This window comes from Lygodium microphyllum, chromosome 16 (assembly GCF_053477565.2).
Source record: "Lygodium microphyllum isolate KBCC chromosome 16, Lygodium_microphyllum_v1.1.10, whole genome shotgun sequence".
Taxonomy (NCBI): Eukaryota; Viridiplantae; Streptophyta; class Polypodiopsida; order Schizaeales; family Lygodiaceae; genus Lygodium; species Lygodium microphyllum.
In genome coordinates this window covers 18,491,479-18,512,549 of record NC_141150.1, presented here as the reverse complement: position 1 = coordinate 18,512,549, position 21,071 = coordinate 18,491,479, and the positions used below count along the sequence as shown (strand labels likewise).

Below are 21,071 nucleotides of genomic sequence, written 5' to 3'. Positions count from 1 at the left end.
GTAAGGCGGGTTGTGGGGGGGAGTTGGAGCAGGTGTCGGAGCGGGAGATGCGCGATTGTGAGTCAGGCGGGTGGGAGTTGCGTGAGGAGCGGGGAACGGTGATTGTCCGTCTCCCGACAGTCCCGTCCCTGAGAAGTAAGACGTCTTGGGGATGTGGGGACGGCGGTCCCCTTGTGACCAATCTGAACGGGGACGTCCCTTGTTCCACCTTTGCGTCCCGTTTTGAGACAGTGTTCTAGTGTTCTAGGGGCCTGGGACGAGAGTCCCTTGTTGCTATGGAGGGAGGGGATGCTGTTGGTTTGATCTACAGCCATTGGTGGACCTTCTAAGGTAGCTAGGGGTAGGAGAATGTTAGTAGATATATTAGCTCATGTGTGAGTTTGTGCATGCTTTAGGGCTGGGCATTATTTAAGATATTTTAGGCATTTTTAATGGTCTTCATTTTGGTAATATCTAGCATTTATTGTTGGTCGACCTGCATTAAATGCTGGCCAACCAGATCATATTGAGAACATATTTTTGTCCTATTTATTCAGGCTCTTCCTCCTCGGTCATTGAGTCACTCATCATCACACTTGTGGATCTTCTGTTGAGGAGAGGAGCCAGTGTCAGTGCCCCACAGCTAGTGACTCGTTGTTGTATGCAATTGTCTCGTGTTGGATATATGGATTCCATTTCCCAAGCATACATCTGAGTTCTCATATGTAATGTGTTCTTCAGTGTTCCTTTCTCTTTTGTCTTGTGTTCAACAGTTTATTACAGCACATGTTAATGCTTCCATTGTTGCATTCACTTCTGACGGAGGAGACCAATCTGCAACCAGCGACAACATCTATAGGCTATTGAGATAGGGTAGCAACAGTAAATGATTGATTCTCTTCAGTTCTTTGCGAAGAAAGTTTGAATTTTCTCTCTCCTCTATATTCTCTCTCATCTCCTAGCCTTTCTACAACCTTGCTTCGAAGATTACAACATTGAGATTACTAGAGAATGAGAAATTTCAGATTTCTTTGCTGTAAACCCTAATTTGCAGTAGAAACTAAGGTTTAGCAGCAGCCTTGGGAAGTGTGCAAGATATTGAGCTCCAAGGCTTGGATTCAACAAGGCTAAAGCAGTTTTCAGTCAAATTCAATGAATTTAGGGCATTTTCCATCTCATCAAAGCGGGTGAAGGCCAATTGACTGCTCGAATCAAGGGGCAAATCAGATTGAAGACTTGTTGGTCATTTTGGGCAGCAAGGGGAGTTGGAATATCAAAAGGGATTGGGAAAATCCCATTGTACATCAACTTCTTCTTCAATTAAGTTAAAGAAATACCGAAACAGGTGCCAATTTTGGGGCCAACAGGGTGTCCAATGTCCAAGATTGTGAGTTAATTTGCATTTCTTAGTTTTGTAATAAATGCTGCTGCTGCAACTAAGTTGTAATTAGTGAATTACCACCCATCCATGGAAGGAAGGCTGGTTTCTTGGTTATAGTGCCGGGATGCCATCAAATCGACACGTGATTGCAGCTTTAGACTATTGCATTAATGTTGAAATTGTTCTCAGCAATGAATTACAGCTAGCATGTCTCCACATGGTGATATGGGATCAAGTGGAGAGGATGCATCACTCCTTGGTCAGCCACGTGGTGAACGATGTTGGGCATGGTTCTCAGCATGGACAGCAAGTTGAAAATGTGAAAAATGACCCAAATGTTGGCATTTCAATGCACAAAGAGGTTGATGACCAGTAAGGGTTTGAACAATTCGATGATAGCTTCAAGGATCGAATGCGTACAACAAAAAATCTTTTTGTTGAATTGGCAAAGGATCCCCAGTTTTCTTGATTCGTAAATGCTCCAAGGATGAGCCTTTGGAAGGGCAAATTGCATGCGTTCAAACTTCATTTGCTGGAGCTGTCCATAGAGGGTAACTATATGCACGCTTGATGAAGGCGGAAGAGAGAATGACATCTGCAAAACATAAAGCAATGTGCAGGCGTGAAGTGCAGGAGAGAGAGAGAGAGAGAGAGAGAGAGAGAGAGAGAGAGAGAGAGAGAGAGAGAGAGAGAGAGAGAGAGAGAGAGAGAGAGAGAGAGAAGATCAGCTAATTAGATATATCATCAGATGGTTGAGCCCAAGAGATGAGTCACTAGAAAGACTAATAAATTATGACATATTCGGGATAGCAAAAAGAAGTGGTAGGAAAGATTCATCCAACCTTAGAAGTCTAAGGTTCCTTATCAGGGCAAAGTGTTCATGTGGAGTTTGCTTATTGGGGGTCTTCTAATTGGGGACATGTTGCGAGCTTGCAAGATCTCTAGTGGTCGTTGTGTATTTTGCACTTCATGTGATGAGACATTGCTTCATCTCTCTATCTCTTGCCTTGTTGCACGACAGATTTGGAGTTTTGTTTCTTGTGTGTTGTCCTCGGCGACTCCTTCGTGGATTATAGGAAAGATGACTTCTATGTCTTTTTTGCATTCAAATTATTCCTGCCTCTTTCATTTCCTTAGATGGATAGCTCAGTGGCATATTTGACGTACTCGGAATGCCTTTATTTTTTATTCAGCCTCGTGCATCCATGGTCATGTGGCCCGTGTTCATGGTTTAGTGTTATGGTAGATCTTCTCTATGGTTTTAGCTGATTTGGTTCTTCTTGACATTGCTACTCCCTGGCTGGATATTGTTCACTCCACACCAGCTGTCCTTTCCATGTGATATTTGTGTGTCAGAGTCTTGGTAGCCTTTCATTTGTGTTTGTTTTTCTTAGCTGACTTAATGGTCTGATGTAAATATTGCTACTGAATTCAATATTCTCCATGAAAAGAGAGAGAGAGAGAGAGAGAGAGAGAGAGAGAGAGAGAGAGAGAGAGAGAGAGAGAGAAGAGTAGTTTATTATCATCCACGGAAGGCCAAATTATGACCCATGGGACCTTTCCAGATATACAATGATTCTCCTCCCCCATGGTAGGAAAGGGTAGCTACGGTGAAAGAGCGATCTATATAGTGTGGTTCTCCCGAAAGTGTAATATGCAGGTGATGAGAGCCTCCAACTTCAATATAGGAGTAGTGGTTGGAAACTGGTGAAGTGGCCCCTGTAGAGGGATATCAAAGTCAGCCCCCGTGTTTGTGTGTGTGTGTGCAGACTCCACGTTTTTGTGTGTACCAACAATGTGTTGGTACACAAAGATTAAATAATGTATTTATACTTTAGGGTTTATGGGTTTACCCACAAGGATGCATGCACATGTACAAATAAATAATACATGTGTAATACACAGGAAGTGAACAAAGGGCCTTTACACCCAACAACCTTCCACTTAAAAGTCCAAAGTGAACTTTTAACCAACTCCCACTAGTCGTATGCAATGCTCATGTTGAGCCTTGCCAAGACTTTTAGTGAGAACGTCTGCAAGGTTATCTTGTGTTTTCATCTTGGTCAGTGTGACCAGACCATCTTCCAGAATCTATTTGACAAAGTGGTACCGCACATCAATATGTTTGGTGTGCGAATGAAACATGGCATTCTTAGCCAGATACACAACACTCTGGCTATCACATCCCAACATTGGAGTACTCATAGACAGGCTGAAATCTTCAGCAAGTCTGTTCAACCGAATAGCTTCCATGGAAGCTTCAGTAGCTGAAATATATTAAGCTTTAGTAGTACTCTGCGCTATGGTTTTCTGCAATTTGGAGCACCAAGAAACTGCTCCTCCTGCAATTGTAAAGACATACTTGCTAGTGGACTTGCGAGTATCCAAGTCACTTGCCATGCCTGCATCACAATATCCCTGCAAACTCAATGCACCCTGTCCATAGCGTATACACTTTCTTTGTGTACCCCTATGATATCTGAAGATATACTTGACAACCTCCAATGTGCTTTGCCAAGATTAGACGTATAGCGACTGACAACTCCCATTGCATGAGCAATATTTGGACGAATAGCAACCATAGCATATATAAGAGAGCCACAACCTGATGCATAAGGAGCTCCATTGCATTGGCTTCCATCTCATCCTTTGGGTTGTTGGCTTTGCTAAGTTTAACGTAAGGCAAAGGGACTCCAAGAGACTTAGCTTCAGCCATGTTAAATTTGTCACGTACCTTTTCAACATACTTTTCTTATGATAAAAACAACAATTTCTGCTTTCTATCTCTGCTGATCCTCATGCCCAAAATATGCTTTGCATTTTCCAAATCCTTCATAGAGAAGGCTGATTTCAGCTGATCCTTGAGATTATCAAGACTAGTTTTTGTCTTCCCAGCTAGCAACATATCATCTACATAGAGAACACGTATAATAGGGCTGCCATCAGTATTCTTCTTTGTGTACAAATAGTGGTTTGCATTGCTGCGATTAAACCCATGAGAGAGCATAAAATTATCAAACTTCTTGTACCATTGTTGTGGTGCTTGCTTTAGTCCATACAGGCTGCCTTTCAATTTGCATACCAACTGCTCCTTGTCAAGAACTACAAAGCCCTCAAGCTGTTTCATGTAGATCTCTTCATCTATATCACCATGCAGAAAAGCTATCTTCACATCCAACTGGTACAGCTCCAAGTAAAGCACTATAGTGAGAGCAAATAGCACACCTAGAGTGGTCATCTTCACAACATGAGAGAAGACCTCTTGGAAGTCAATACCTTCCTTCTGTCTATAACCTTTGGCAACTAATCTTGCCTTGTACTTGGGTTTCCAATCAACCATTTTTACCTTATGCACCCACTTATTTGGAAGAGCTTTCCTTTCTTTGGGTAGAGGCATAATATGCCAAGTATCATTTGCATGCAAAGATTTTATTTCTTCTTGCTTTGCAAGCTCCCACTTACTGTTGAATTTACATGACTTTGCCTCTTTGTAAGTAAGAGGCTCACCCTCATTTGACAGCATAACATAATGCAAAGAGCAAATCTTAGTGGCTGCCCATGCCTAGAGAGATGCCATGAACTTTTCATCCCAGTCATAGCATGAAACCAAAACTGTCTTGGTCAAGACACTAATGAGGAATTTGTTGGTAGCTTCTATTTGGCCATTGGCTTGAGGATAATATGGGCTAGATTTCCAATGGATGATGAGGAACATGAAGAGAAGGTGATGGATTATCTCATTTAGGAACTATGTCCCTCGATCACGTTGACTATTTTTGTGGGGCATCCAAATCATGAGACGACTTGTTACTAAAGAAGCCTAGCAGTGGTTCGTATGTTGTTATGGGGTGTTCGTGCTTCTACTCATTTAGTCATGTAGTTGGTTGCTACAATGATGTATTGAGCCTTTGAGTACTAAGAAACTTGGTTGATTGGTCCCATGAAATGTACGGTCCACTTTTCAAAAGGTTGGCGGGCAATAATAGGTGTGAGCTCCATTTTGTCCTTGCGAGTGGACAATGTGGTGCATTAGTACTCATTGTAGTGTTTAACAAAGCGGCTAGCATCCTTGAATAGCAAGTAGACTTGCGTACCCAATGATCTACATTCTTTGGCATTGGCTCTCATTAGGAGGTAGATAAATTTCAGCATTTTCTGGCTGCTGCAAACCATGTTCAGCATGCTGTTCATGCTGTTCAGCACCTTCATCTTGTGGACCAGCACCTACATCTTGCTGTCCAACACAGCACCTTCATGAGCATCTCTTTGCTGTCAACTTCTTTTAGCTCAAAGTTAACCGGCTGATCGTGAATTTCAGCTTGTGGTAAAGCATCATGAGGCTCCTTTTTTGACATAGTGGGTGGTTGTACATGCTGAAAATTGACTCTCTTAGAGTCTTCATCATTGGCCAAAGCATTTTTCAGCAACTTTGCCTCATTAAACACTACATCTCGACTGTGTACAATTTTCTTGGACTGAGATAACCATACCCTATAGCCCATTTCACCTTCATCACCATAGCCCATAAAGGTACCCTTGGTGGACTTAGCATCAAGCTTACTTCTCAATTCATTCGTGACATGTACGAATGCATCACAACCGAAGACACGTAGATGGTCATATGAGGCCGGTTTGCCAGACCAAACCTCCTCAGGGATGCCATCTCTAAGGACTTGTTAGGAGAAGGGTTGCAAATGCATACCACGGTTTTAATGCCTCTCCCCAGAACTCATGAGGGAGATTAGCAGTGGACAGCATGCACTGCACTCTCTCACACAAATGTCTTGTTATATCTTTTTGCCACACCATTCGAAGAAGGGTTGTATGAAGCTGTAAGCTCCCTTTTGATACCATGGAAATCTCAAAAGGACTTAAATTCAGCAGATGTGAACTCATCCCCATTATTTGTTTTGAGACATTTCAGCTTTTTCTCTGTTTGAGTGATCACAAATGCATGAAATGACTTAAATGCAACGAATACATCACTTTTCTTTTTCAACAAATACACCCAAATCTTTTTGGAACAATCATCAATGAATGAAACAAAATATGCAGCACCTCCCATAGATTTCATAGGCATACTATACACATCAGAATGCACCAAATCCAAACATTTTGTTTGTGGGAGACACTAGAATAATAAAAATTTCTCACTTGCTTACCAAATTGACTATCATTTCAAAAGTCGAGCTTTGAGCCCTTAGCATCAAGTCTTTTCAAAGAGGTAAGAACTTCAAGTTCTTTTTGGCTCATATGACCCAATCTCTTATGCTAAAAAGCTCTAAATGAGAGCCAATTTTAGAAATAGCAAGAAATTTTCTAGGTAAGGCTTTGCATGTAAGCAATAGAGTGTGCTCTTTTTGCAGCCCTTTACAACAAGCATAGAGCCCTTCTTAAGTTTCCATAAACCACCACCAAACATTGTCGTGTAATCGTGCAGATCCATCTATCCCATAGATAGCAAACTTTTCTTGATGCCAGGTACATATCTGACATCTTTGAGCACAAGCTCTTGACCATTGTCCAAAGACAAATGTACGGTGCCAATCCCATCAATACTGGAAGCATGATTATTACCAAGGTAAACCTTGCCATAGTTGGCTGAATCAAAGGTATCAAAGCACTTCAAGCATGGAGTCACATGAAATGAAGCACCAGAGTCTACTATTCATGTCAGTGTCAGTCCATCATTGATTGCCAGTAATACATCAATAACATTTGCTTTGGTAATGTGCATGTCTTGAACATGAAGTGCAAGGGCATCACAAATAGCACAAAGTACATCATCATCTCCATCAGATAGTTCTTCAATGATAGCATTGGAGGTCACATTGACCTTCTCTTTGTCCTTTGAAGCCTTAGATGCATCAGCCTTGTCCTCTTTCTTCTTCTTGTTTGTTGCGTTCTTCTTTCTTACGTGTTCCTTCTTAAAGTACCTACAATCAGGCTTCTTGTGACCTTTACGACTACACTAATAACATGTGACATCTTGCTGCTTTTCTTTCCCTCTACCCTTACTTTTGCTTCTTTGTTGTTATTAGCTCAGCCTTTGACATTGTATGCTGAACTACTACCTTCCCCGTTGAATTTTCGTCTAATCTCTTCATTGAGAATAGATCCTCTCACACCATCATATGCGAGGCTAGGATTGTTGCTCAAAGAAACCATAAGTGTTTTCCAGGAGTTTGGCAGTGTCATGATCAAGAAAATAGCTTTGAGCTTATAATCAAAATCAAGATTTGCATCCTTCAATTGATTTAGAATACTTGAAAATGCACTCAAGTGCTTAGAAGCTGGCTTGGACTCATCCATCCGCATATTCGCCAACTTCCGCATCAGATGCACGCGATTGACAAGTGTGATGATTTCATATGTGGTCTTCAACTTCTGCCATATAGCATAACCTGTATTCAAGCCTTTGATACCTGTAAGGATATCATCAGTGACACCCATTTTGATTGATATAGGCCATGACTTTCTTGTTCATCTTGGCCCAATCTTCATTAGACATCTGTGCAAGCTTGTTTTGTTACAAAACATCTTCACAATCTTTCAAGAAAAGAATACCTTGCATATTATCTTTCCAAAGGTCGAAACCTTGACCATCAAATTGTTTGATTTCCATTAAACTTTTTGTGTCAGAATTGGAAGAAGTTGTAGCCATTTTGCCAAAATCACAGATATCAATCAAAGTAACTGCAAGTACACAAGCTTAACCACCAAGTACACGTGCTGTTCTTGCTCTATCAGCAATAAACCACTACTGTTTATGCAGAACCAGCCAATACAGAGGCCGAACCAGCAAGTACACAGCTGTACCTACCAAATACACAGCTGTAAACAGCAATACAAAGCTGTACCCAATCAGTGTGCTCAGTCAGAGTACCAAAAACTGAAGAAATTGCTGCATTTCAGACAGTATACGGCTCAGGAAGCAAGATTTCTGCACAAAAGATGCTGTTTACAGGTCAGCGTGACCTGCCTGACCTGCCTGACCTGCCTTGACTGCCACACAGTCACCTACAGCTGCTGCCTGCTGCCTGCTGCCACGCAGCCACCTGCAAGCTGTTGCCTGCCTACGCAGACTTGTCCCTGCTGTCAGCTGACCTTGTGCAGTCAGAATGACTGCTGTTGCTGCAATAGATGCAGTCGCTTGCTGCTGTTGCTGCAAGAAATGCAGTCGTCAGTTGCTGTACACACATGCAGATGAGAAAAACTAACGACCTGACCTGAAAAGCATCGCCTCGATGTGTGGGCAGCTGTTCACGAACAGTTAGCTACTGCTGCAGTCCACGAACAGCTGCTGTGCACACACACAGACCAGAAAAATTGATGACCCGACGTGAAAAGTGTCGCCTCGATGTGCGTGCACCTGGGGTTCATGAACAGTTTGCTATTGCTGCAGTCCACGAACATCTGCCTTGAGATGCGTGCTCGCGAAGACCAGATGCCTCAAAATGTGTGCTTTGATACCAATTGAAGGCAGAAGAGAGAATGTTAGTTGCAAAATGTGAAGCAATGTGTAGGCGTAAAGTGCGGAGGGGGAGAGAGAGAGAGAGAGAGAGAGAGAGAGAGAGAGAGAGAGAGAGAGAGAGTAGACTCCACGATTTTGTGTTGAATTTAGATTAACGAATGTATTTATACTTTAGGGTTTACGGGTTTATCCACAAGGGTGCATACACATGTACAAATAAATAATACACGTGTAATACATGGGAAGTGAACAAAGGGCCTTTACACCCAACAGTTGAGGGAGTCTCGTACAACATTTGAAGTTTTGCCCATATTGTTGAAGTTGTCTTGTAGGAGGTGACAAGCGGAAGAACTTCTTTAGAGATACAACGAAAAAGAGCAAAATATGCATGGTCATGATCAAAATTGCATGTACTTTGTCATAGTTGTCCACATCGAAATCAACTGGAATAGGAGTGGAGCACTCAGGACGCTCAAAAGCTTCAGAAACAATGTACCATGATTGCATCCGCACAAACCATGGCTTCATAACAGCACTCCATGCTAAGTAATCAAGGCTGCATAGTTTGTCATCAATAGAACAACACTGGGGAGCCATTTGGAGAGGATAGGAAGATAAAATAAAGGGAGAGAGAGAGAGAGAGAGAGAGAGAGAGAGAGAGAGAGAGAGAGAGAGAGAGAGAGAGAGAGAGAGAGAGAGAGAGAGAGAGAGAGCTGGCAGGTTGTTATGCTTCAGCTGGATATTGAGAAGACATTTGATCATGTTAGTTGGTCATTTTTGCGGCAATTAATGTCTACAATGGGTTTTGGGCCCCGTATGATTTCTCTAGTTGATACCATCAGTCAGGGTGCTGTGGCTGGTATTGCTCTTAATGGAGGGATTACAGAGGAAATTTTGCCACAACCCTTTGCTATTTGCTTTGGTAACTCACCCAATGCTCTCATTATTGGATAAGTTGGTAACTCAAGTTGAGATAGTTGGCTTATCTCTTCTCAATGGTGATCAGCTTGTGGGCCAATCTTTGGTAGATGATTCTTTTATGTTCCTTAAGGCGGATCATATTAATGTCAATTGGGCAATGGTGGCATGGAATCTTTTTGCTTTGGCATCGGGTCTTCACATTAATACTCAGATATCCACCCTTCTCTCTGTACGGAGAATGATCTACAGGCCTTGAGATGGAATGGAATTGTGATCCCAAGGGGTAATATAACCAGACACTTGGGATATCCTATTGGTGTGGAGGTTGCTCCTCGTGCCTTGCTGGATTGGATGGCCTCCCGAATTCATAACAGGTTCATGTATTGGAAATCTCAGTGTTGGCCTCTACATGTTAGACTAAAAGTGGCTCAATGTGTTATGATCAGTATGATTTTGTTCTTTTTTCCATTGCTTCCTTGGACTAAGAAGTCCCTTTTGGATTTGGTCCAGCCTATCAGATTTATGCTGTGGAAAAAAAAAAGGCAATCGTTTGGGGTAGGTATGGATCTCCTGGCAACATGTGTCCACTCCGAAAAGGATGGGGGTTGCAGCTTTATTGGATGTTAATTTGCATATGGCCTCTTTGAGGCTATCCCTTTTGTAGAGTCTATGTATTTAGTGTCATCCTTGGTTAGATATTGCCAAATTCTTCATAGAAAAGACTGGTATCTCTCATTGTAGCACGGTTATTCATGCTTCCTGGTGGCATGCGCTTAATTCTATGAGGCCTCTAAAGGTCTCCCAGTCTTTTCTCCTTTCACATTTGATTGCTTCCTAGTAGGAGATGCTTCGTTTTGCAGTTTGGCGTCCTTCGGATATTCGTAACGAGGAAAATTCGCTGCAAGGAGAAATACTGGCTTCCTCGAGGTTGTTGGATTGGCCCCAAAAAGATTTGCAGCAAGACAAGTTTAATCGGATGGCTAGGTTAGGGTTGAAGACGGTCCGTGATGGTGTTATTCCTGGGCAGTCCTGCCTTTATTCTTTTAGGCGTATTCGTCAATACTTTAGGGTGCCTCGTGTATACAGGACATTTGGTCATCCATACAGGAAAATCTTTAGAGGCATGGCATGATTGGATGTCTGTGCTTCTTGATGACTTTGAGAAAAGGTCAGCTAATCAAATATATCATCAGATGGTGGAAGCTAAGAGATGGGTCATGGGGAAAGTTAATAAGTTATGGCATCTTAGGGATAGCAAAAAGAAGTGGTGGGAAAGATTTATCTAGCTTTGGAAGTTTAAGGTTTTGTATCAGGGTCAAGTGTTCATGTGGAGGTTGCTCATTGGGCGTCTTCCAACCGGAGAAGTGCTCCGTGCTTGAAAGATCTCTGCAGGTCGTCGTGTTTTCTGTACATGTGATGAGACATTGCTTCACCTCTTTGTCTCTTGCCTTGTTGTTTCGTGACAGATCTGGAATTTCATTTCCCGGTATGTGGTACTTGGTGACTCAGCACCGCATACCAATTCATTCGTGGATTATGGGAAATATGTCCTCTATGCCTTGTTTGCGTGCAGATTGTTCTTGCCTATTCCATTTCCTTAGATGGACAGCCCTGTGGCATATATGGCGTACTTGCAATGCCTTTATTTTTGATTCAGCATCGAGCAGCCATGGGCATGTGGCCCGTGTGCGTGGATTGGTGTTATGGCAAATCTCTTCTATGATGTCAGCTGACCTGGTTCTTTCGGATATTGCTGCTTCTTGACTGGCGATTGTTCGCTCTACTCCAAGAATGTTGACCAGATGGTCTGATGTAAATATTTACTACTAATTCAATTATCTTCACGAAAAAAAGAGAGTACAACCAAAAGCACAGCATAGTCTGCACTAAATGGAGTACACTTGTAGTGTTGGATCACAAAATCTGCAAAAAATGGGAAGATCAGCCAGGATAAGATGGATAGAGGCTGAAAACCTTGTCAATGTAGCCTTCAGGAGCCCAAGAGACTGAAAATGCAAATGCTGCAAATGAAAAACATAGTCAAGAAGCGTTAGATGCTATTGCCTGCAGTAAATGAAGGCAGAAAATCAGTAAATGCAGGTAGCAAGAAGAGAAAGAATTTGCAGCCAATGATGGCAGCAGTAGCAAAGCGCAAAAAAATTAATGACTGAAAATGTTAGCAGATTTGTCAACTCATGTGTGAGTTTGTGCATGCCTATTAGGGTTGGGCACATTGCCTTTTATTTAGGCATTATTTTAATGATTTTTGTGTGGCATTTGTGGCACTTTATGCCAATCGGTCCTGTTGCCATTTTAGGCCTATTTTGTGCCTATTTATTCATTGGCTCCTCTCTCCAATAGGAAGACCATCTGAAGAATGGTGATGATTGAATGGGAGGAGGAGGAGCCACAGAATAAATAGGCATAAAGGAGGCCTAAAATGATAGCCGGTCCGCGAGCATTTAATGCTAGATGATTGGCATAAAATGCCACAAACACTACACAAAAATCACTAAAATATTACCTAAATGAAAGGCAATGTGCCTAGTCCTAATAGGTATGCATTCAACATGAGTTGACAAACCTGCTAACACCCTCTCTCAAATCATGGGGGATTTGGTATAATATAATGATACAATGATAAAGGCTAATCACAGTCCATACAACAAAGAATCACCATGGTAGAACCAGGGATACTCAAGCAATGGGTGACGAAGAGAACTTGATGTTGATGTCGATTGTACCAACTCTTGAAAATAGAGAAGAGTCATAACAAATCTCTTATTCAGTCTGAGCATGGATTCTCCGTCTTTGGTCAAGACTGCCAAAGTGTCTCCTCATGTGAGCTCGGACTAGGAGCAAATCTTGCTCTCTGTCATATAACAATCCATCATGAACTTGGATGTCAATATGAGATCTAGGATTTGGACTTGCTAGACTTCGGTCAATGTATCAGGGATGTCCCTCTCTGGAACTTACGTACCTGTATGCCTATATAGATGAGGCTCGGTTGCCTCATCTCACCACCCTCATACTTTCTCTATGGCACTAGAGAGTCGTGAGGGATGATTGCATCACCTGGACTACAAAGCAACAGAGGAAGGGGCTATTAAACCCTTTCCTCGTTTTGAAGAAGTGGACTCCTTTTGCGCCTTGGGCTTCTTCTTGGCTGGAGGATTCGAGTTGAAGCCTCTTTGGAACTTGTGTGCGTGTATGCCTATATAGATGAGGCTCGGTTGCCCCATCTCACCACCCTCATACTTTCTCTATGGCACTAGAGAGTTGTGAGGGATGATTGCATCACGTGGACTAGAAAGCAATCGAGGAAGGGGCTATCAAGCCCTTCCCTCGATTTGAAGAAGTGGACTCCTTTTGTGCCTTGGACTTCTTCTTGGCTGGAGGATTCGAGTCGAAGTTTGAGGAAGAGAATGACTCGTCGGATGAGTCCGCATTCCGATTCTTGTTCTTTTCCTTCTTTTTCCGTGAGGCAACTAACTCCTTGCAATCCTTTCGCAAATGTCCCTTCTTACCACATTGATAACACTGGGCCTTTGACTTCTTCTTGTCACCCCTCTCTAAAGCTGTAAAGGCCTCATTGGAACCTCCATAATGAGAGAGAAGCCTCCCTTGTAAACGTATAGATGCCTCATGCTCAAGCAACATGGAGGACACATGTAAAGCTCACAGGTCTATAGGATGTCTATGCCCACAAAACATTGGCCACTCCATTAAACATTGGGGGGAGCTTGTAGAATACCGTTTCCACTAGATGTTCCTTTGGAAGGACAGATTGCTTGCATTGAAGTTGGTCTTGTACTTTGTAACACGGAGCAAAAGGATTGAATCGTGTCCTCCGGCACAAACTTCATTTGTGAAAGCTTTCCATAAAGGGTCACAACACTCATGATGGAAGATGCCTTATACGACATGTGAAGCTTCGACTGTATTTTTGGGGATGTCTTGTAGGAGGTAACCACTAGTAGAACTTCTTTAGAAATATACCAAAGCAGTGCATAATATACACGTGCATCTTCTGAATCCCATGTAACACAGCTTCCTCATGGTTGTCCTCATCAAGATCTTCTGGAAGAAGAAAAGTACGTTGAGGCCAAGGAATAGCTCCACATACAATGTACCAAATCCACTTTTGCACAAACCAAGCTTTTATCACAGCACTCCATGTAAGATAGTCAGGTCTATGTAACTTATCATCTGTAGAAGTATACGGAGGTGCCATTGATAGAGGAGGAGAAGAGAAGATAGTAGGGTAGAGAGTATATGGAGAGGGAATACAACTAAACCAACAACAAAGACTTCACATGCAATGTAACCAAAAATCTGATAAAAAACGAAGGGCAATTGTTGCAAAATAAAGAAAAACCAGTTGGCTGGTTGAGCATTTGATGCAGCAAATTGAGCATTGCAGGCTGAAATCTAGGTGCAGGCTGAAAACACAGGTTGCTGGTCTGAAAACATAGGTAGTAGTTGAGTACACATAGATTAAAAGCCACTAGCAGCACATCGCCTGATCAGCAAAGGGAAGAAAGGCGTGTAATCATCAAAAAAATCGCAGCAGGAACCTAGATCTTGCAATCTAATACCATGTCAGAAGTGGTGCAGCAATGGAAGCATAGAGAAGTGCTGAAATAAACTGCTGAACACAAGACGGAATACAAAAAACAAAAGAACACAGAACACTGAAAAAGATCAGAGATGTGCTTGGGAAATGGAATCCATATACCAAGCACGAGAATGACATGCACAATAGTGAGTCATTGGCTGTGTGGGCACTAGCATTGGCTCCTCTCTCCAACAGGAAGACTACTTGAAGAATGATGATGGTTGAATGGGAGGAGGAGCCACAAAATAAATAGGCATAAAATAGGCCTAGAATAGCAGTTGGTTGGCCAACATTTAATGTTGGCCAATTGGCATAAAATGCCACAAATGCCATACAAAAATCACTAATATAATGCCTAAATAAAAGGCAATGTACCCAACCTTGATAGGCATGCACAGACTCACACATGAGCTGACAAACTTGCTAATAGAAAGTCCTTAAAAACTAGTTGCCCAGCTGCAATAGACAAAGAGGATCAATAATCAGTAAGAAAACAACATGAGCGTAGATCCTGAAATTTGATACCATGTTAGAAGTGGATGCAGAAATGGAAGCATGCTGAAATCAAGATAGAAGAGAAAGGAAAGAGAAAACATAAGGACACTACAAAGAAGAACTCAGAGATGTGCTCGGGAAATGGAATCCATATACCAAACATGAGACAATCACGTACAATGGTGAGTCGTTGGCTGCATGGGCATTAGCACAAGCTTCCTCTCTTCAATAGGGCATGCATTGGATGTGCAAGTGATGAATGATTGAATGTAGAGGAGGAGACCGATTAGATAGGACAAAATAATACCAAGAAAGTGATTAGGTCGGCCAGCATAAAATGCTAAAATAAACCACTTAAAAATACCTAAAATACTCTAAAATGTCCAGCCCATTGGAACACCACATGCTAGACTCACTCATGAGCTGACTATACTGCTAACAAATAGCTTCAAAAGAGAAGTAAAACCTCAGTGCAGGATGACCGGTGAGCCCTTCTCTTCTGCTGCTGCCTCTAATTGAGGTGTAGAAGAAAATTGCTCTTCCTATCTTGTCATGTGCGCAATCTTCTGTCACCTGTTTCAGAAGGCTGCACTATTGCCACTGCGAACCATAGGACCGTAGTTGCCTGCTCACCCAACTCATTCTCTCTAGTTCTACCTTCGACAACTGACCCCCACAGGCTTCTCAGCCTTGTGTAACATGTTCTCTCACTACTGGCCAAGTGGCAACTTACTAATGCAGTTACCCAGCCTTTAGAAATGAATTTCTCCACCCCATGTTTAGCACACATCTCTGTGGCACTTGTCATATATGGGAGTGAAATAGAGGAGTTAAAACTTACAATAGAGCACACTATATGTTGAAAGCAATCTCCAAGGGAGTGTGCAGTCTATTTGCAAGTGTCTTAGATGAAGTCAGCCTCCTAGATACTAGGTTTAAATGTTGAAAAAGATTGATAGAACTGCTTTTGCAATTTTATCAAGCGGGTTTAGGGATCTTGAATCAAGGTTGGATGCTCTCTACCAAGAGCTTCATGCTTCAAGTGTAGGCTGTCCAGTTACAGCAAATCTCAGAAGTGCCACAATATGGGCTGATGGTGCTATTTGTATGGGGCACCAGCCTTTGCTAGCATGGGTCAACAGCCAAAGGCTGAGGGAGGTGAGTCCAGAAGGATCATGTGACTGGGCAGTGAGATAACCTGCATTCTTCTTTCTTGTTCTATTTTTAAATGGTGATGCGTTGGCTGGATTAGCTTGAAGGTTTCGCTTGGTTGTATTTGGTATTTCTTTGAGTTGCAAAGAAAAACTGCAGCCCTGTAAGTTACTTAATTGATGATGTATTTTCTTTTGTGGAAGCGAATGTAGGCTTCAGTGGCGATATTTGACAAGACACCAACTATAGCTGACAATGATTGATTGATTTCGTATGATGGTTGGCAGGCATTCTTCTGGTACATGTTTGAAGCTTGAAACCCCTAATTGTCTCATGCAGCTTCTGTGAATACACAGAGTTATGATCATTTGAGCATTGCTTTAGATCTGCTGGCTTGCTGGTTTGTCATTAGTAAACAATTCGTAAATATGATGTTATGAGTAGATGCCTCTTCGTTTAACCTCTACATATGTTGTGTCTTACAGGACATCTATCTGGCGGCTTAAAGATAGACTATATATTGTAATGTTGAAGGTGCCTTCACTTCTGAGCAAAACATCATGCATCATCATAAAGTGACAGCGTTCTCTGTTGACCAAGACAGCTGACAAACTAGTTTTGTTTTGGTGGGGATTTAATGGGTGACACTAAGCGACATGCCTTGCGTTTCTGGCCGGGTTTTGATCCACCAGGTCACTTGAAAGATTCTCTGAGAGATCATCCTGCTCTTAAACTAATGGATGTGGTAGCAGAAAGGGATGCAGCCTTTGCTGAACGGGATACTGCCATTGCAGAAAAGAAGACTGCAAACGCTGAACGTGATGCAGCTTTGTTGCAGAGAGATGTTGCGTATGCAGACAGGAATGCTGCTTGGATGGAGCGCGATTCTGCTATAGCTACTCTTGCTATGGTGCGTGCTAGGAGAAGCTATCCTGGAGCTGCTGAAAAGCTCATGCATATGATCAACATATCTGTCAATGGCCATCCAATGGATTCTAATATACGAGCTGTACCAAAGCCTGCTGACAATATAGCCAATAACCTAGATAATAAACCTCCAAATAAGCCGAAGCAGCATGGGGAGAAGTCTCACAAGAACAACTCCAAAAAACGAAAAGCTTCCATGTTGATTAATCCAGATTCTAATGAGCTGAATTTCTTTCCAAAAGAGAAGCATAAGCAGGATGCTAAGCATGAGGCACACACAAAAGTGAAGCACAAGAAAGATCAAAGTTTAAATGCCATTGCATTCATGCTGCCCTTTGATGAGACAGCTGCACCTGTTCCTTACTGTTCCTGCACTGGAACCAATCAGCAATGTTACAGATGGGGGAAAGGTGGGTGGCAATCTGCGTGCTGCACCAACTTTCTTTCTACGTATCCCCTCCCCACAAATCCTGTGAAACGAAACTCTCGAGTTCAGGGGCGGAAAATGACGGGTGGCGCATTTAGAAAGATTTTACAAATTTTAGCAACAGACGGTTTTGACATAACTCTTCCTGTTGATTTAAAAGATCATTGGGCAAAGCATGGCACAAACAGGTACGTCACAATCAAATGATAACAGGGTTAGTGCTCATAGTTGCATTCTGTTTGTAATCAACTGTGGAAATGGTAGGAACTGCTATTCAGCTTGTAAACTTAATCCTCCATCCATGTTGTGACACCCTGCTGAGGGGCCTGGAGCAACTTGGAACCACAATGACATTGCATGACACATGGCTGCTGTTATACTAAAAGCAAAAGGAATGTTCATTTTTGTAAATTGCCGGTATGTTACGTGTATAATTTGTAAATTGTGCCATTGTATGTAGTCATTCTTTGTTGGGTTGGTACATGGTTCTTTGAAAACAGATGATGTCATATTTTGATTGATAGATACATTATTATGGCAAGGGTGTCTTAACATAAATCTGCAGTGTCCGCTATTTTTGGTGGTTAAAAGCATTAGATTTTGAGAGATGCTTTTATCTAACCATCTGTTCATATCCCAATTGACTACCATGGTATGATAGAAAGGAAGGGTATTCACAAAACAAATCACATTTGGCCATGTATTCACAAAACAAATCAAAGCTCAACAATACATAATTATTTCTTACAATGTTCTTTCCTTAAATGAGATACCAAGTCTTCATTGTATACATGCCTTCGTTTTGGCATACTTACCATCTACAACAATATGTACGTCATTTAGTAACCTTAGGGTAAAGAAATACATTGTTTAATAAGTGATATAATCAAGAAAGGCAAGCTTGAATGCATACATCTTGTGGGCGCTTCCTCTTTTAGTTGAATAAGCTTTAGAAGACCAAAACAAAGCTGGCCATCGAATCCTTGAGATGTAGATATTTGCTGTCACCTCCACACTTATTAATATTCTCTCTTTATTCTTTACCCAAGGTAAGTATTCGTGGCCTTTTTCATATTATTGCGGGCTTTTTAAATTGCCAATACGATATATGATATATATCATTTTCTGTTATGTAATAATATGGCATGCATACATATTGGCTTATTTGCTCTCACGTGGGTGCTTCCTTCTTTAGTTGACTGATCTTAAAAATATCAAAACAAAGTCTGCATAATGCCTTCCTTTAGACATCTTTACAATTAGTATTGTCTCAATGCATATTGAAGGTGCCATTTTCACTAGGAAGAGTAATTGATTTTATTTGCTGTGTTTTACAATGTCCTACGATTGGATCGATGTATGGACAATTAAGTGTAATTGATTCCTAAGGATAGTATGTGCTAGTTTGCTTGCACTTTGACCTTGTATTGTCTTTACATGCTCAATATGAGAGTTTGATTGATTCCTAAAGGACATTGATGGGGTGGTTTCTTCACACTTGGTGGTAGGTATCCCTCAGCTCTCTCACAAGTTGGAATGCATGGTTTGTATTTTTTAGTTTGGAGTACTCATATTATGTACTATGTAAGAGAACTTTCCATTCGTACATTGTTCTCGCACATTTGAGACAATCTTGGTAATTTAGAAGCAAGGAAACTTTGAATAAGCAACTTTTCTCATATGCATTCGAAGTGTAGCTTAAATTCCCAAATCTTGGGATATATTTAGTGAGGGATAAAAAAATAAATGAGTAATTCTCATATGCATTCAAAGTGTAGCTTAAATTCCCAAATCTTGGGATATATTTAGTGAGGGATATAAAAATAAATGAGTAATGAAAGGTAGATAGTAAAAAAAAAAAGGTAAGTAATCAATGATTAAGGAGGTCTAATCTTCCATGTGACTATTTGATTTGAATATTAGTTGTACTAAAATACACTTGAGCACATAAGATAAATGCAAATTGTACATCAAAACACAATGATATAACAATAGAACTCAAAGACCAAGACAAAGTGAGCCGAATGAATGAATGTTAAATTGGTATAAATGATCTTAGAGATAGAACTCCTTATGGAGCTTACATTATCTCTTAATTGTCTCAAACCAATCTCATACTTTCTTAGTATCTCACTTTAGTAATTTATAGAGATTGTCTTGTTGAAATATTGATTCACCAGCACAAAGAGCACCTCTAGAGGTGTTGCCTTGAAAAACCCACAGAAATTGGTATAATCAATCTAAGATTCAATGCTACTAGTAGTCATAGTTACTAGTTAGCCATGGAAGCAACTACTATTTTGAGATGCAAACAAATTTGAATATTCAATTGAGTACACTTGTGCCAAAGATTTATTATTCTACTTCAGAAAGAGAGTTGGAAAAATATTTTTGCGCTCTACGAGCTCAACATGGGGACCATTGGACATATCCTTATTAATTCAAGGGCTCAATGCATGGAGCATACAATTATTTCTCTTCTAGTCTATTCACATGTGCAAGCACAAAACGAACTAACCTACCAAACAATAGATTGATTTGAGGTGAATTATCGAGTGTACAAGCACAAAATGAACTAACCTACCGAACGATATATTAATTTGAGGTAAATTATCGAGTGTAATTACCAATATTTACCATGTTGTAGTCAATGCGTTGAAAACACCACTCCACGATCCATGTGCATGGCCCTTTGCTCATAATCTTGCTTCAATTGTTGCCCGCATAAATGAGGAGTTGTTGCTAATGAGCTTAAAGAGATAAAGTGAAGGAGAGAACTTCACATTGCTAGGTTCCCCACTATGACACACTCAGTTTCACACACTCAACTCACCAAGAAGATGGGATGGAGAGGATGAGAAGAGAATCCAAAGAGCTTCACAATACCATGACCCTCGCTCCACATACTATCTCACATTGCCCCCTCCTTTAGTCTCATATATAAACAATGGAGCAGCAAGAAGATAAGGAGAAAAAGTTTTCAACACATGAATAGCTTTTTCCATTCTTTTTTCATCATTTATATACAAGTTTTTATGGTTAGGGTTTCTACCTTTCCCTTGGGCATTCATCCCACTTTTATAGCTTCATGAATGGTCTTGCTTTGAATGCTTTCCTAAGTATGAGCCATCCTAGTGTGAAAATAGATAGAGCATATTTCCCTTCATTTGAAGTCTATTGATTTTAACACAATTTGGATGGAGTGAGCATAGCTCTTGGATTTACATTGCAAAATAATAATGCAACTAATGTAATCACTTTGTGAATATGAAATAATAGTGCAATTGCTTCGTGGCACATTGTCAATGGTGATCCTTGGGCTTTTGTAGCATAAAGCAAAAAAATGTATAGTCCATTGCAATTGATATTGATCTATTGCACTTTTGCATGATTGGCATCTTGTTGTTGTCTACAGGTAACAAATATCTAAATCAATCCTAAATTCTCGGCAATGATGTTTGCAATAATGTGGTTTTATATAAGCATTGCATCACTATCCTTGGTAATGTCCATGAAGATTTTGAGAGCTAGCAAAAAATGTGGATGTATTACCTTTATGTATTGTGTGTTGTTGGAAAAGGAGCTAGGTGTGTGTTATCCATATGAGATATGGTCTAATAAATGATGTCATATGGGATGTCACTAATGTGGCAAGTTTATCCTAAAACTTATACTCATGAATTGTACAAGGATG

General features: G+C 41.1%; 1 protein-coding gene across 8 annotated transcripts in view; it reads left to right on the top strand.

The window, feature by feature from the left end:
* LOC148022581 (uncharacterized) overlaps positions 1 to 17,836 on the top strand; it is a 55,462-nt gene extending 37,626 nt beyond the window's left edge. For 4 of the 8 annotated variants that reach the window (XM_087695530.1, XM_087695535.1, XM_087695534.1 and 1 more), the window contains one exon: positions 16,509 to 17,836. In XM_087695530.1, the coding sequence (XP_087551656.1) occupies positions 16,661 to 17,584 (924 nt within the window). In that variant the 5' untranslated portion in view covers positions 16,509 to 16,660 and the 3' untranslated portion in view covers positions 17,585 to 17,836. Of the gene's footprint in view, positions 1 to 16,226; positions 16,322 to 16,402; positions 16,424 to 16,508 lie in introns of those variants that run through there. The other 4 variants (XM_087695531.1, XM_087695532.1, XM_087695533.1 and 1 more) reach the window with 3 other exon arrangements.
* The last annotated feature ends 3,235 nt before the right edge of the window (positions 17,837 to 21,071 follow it).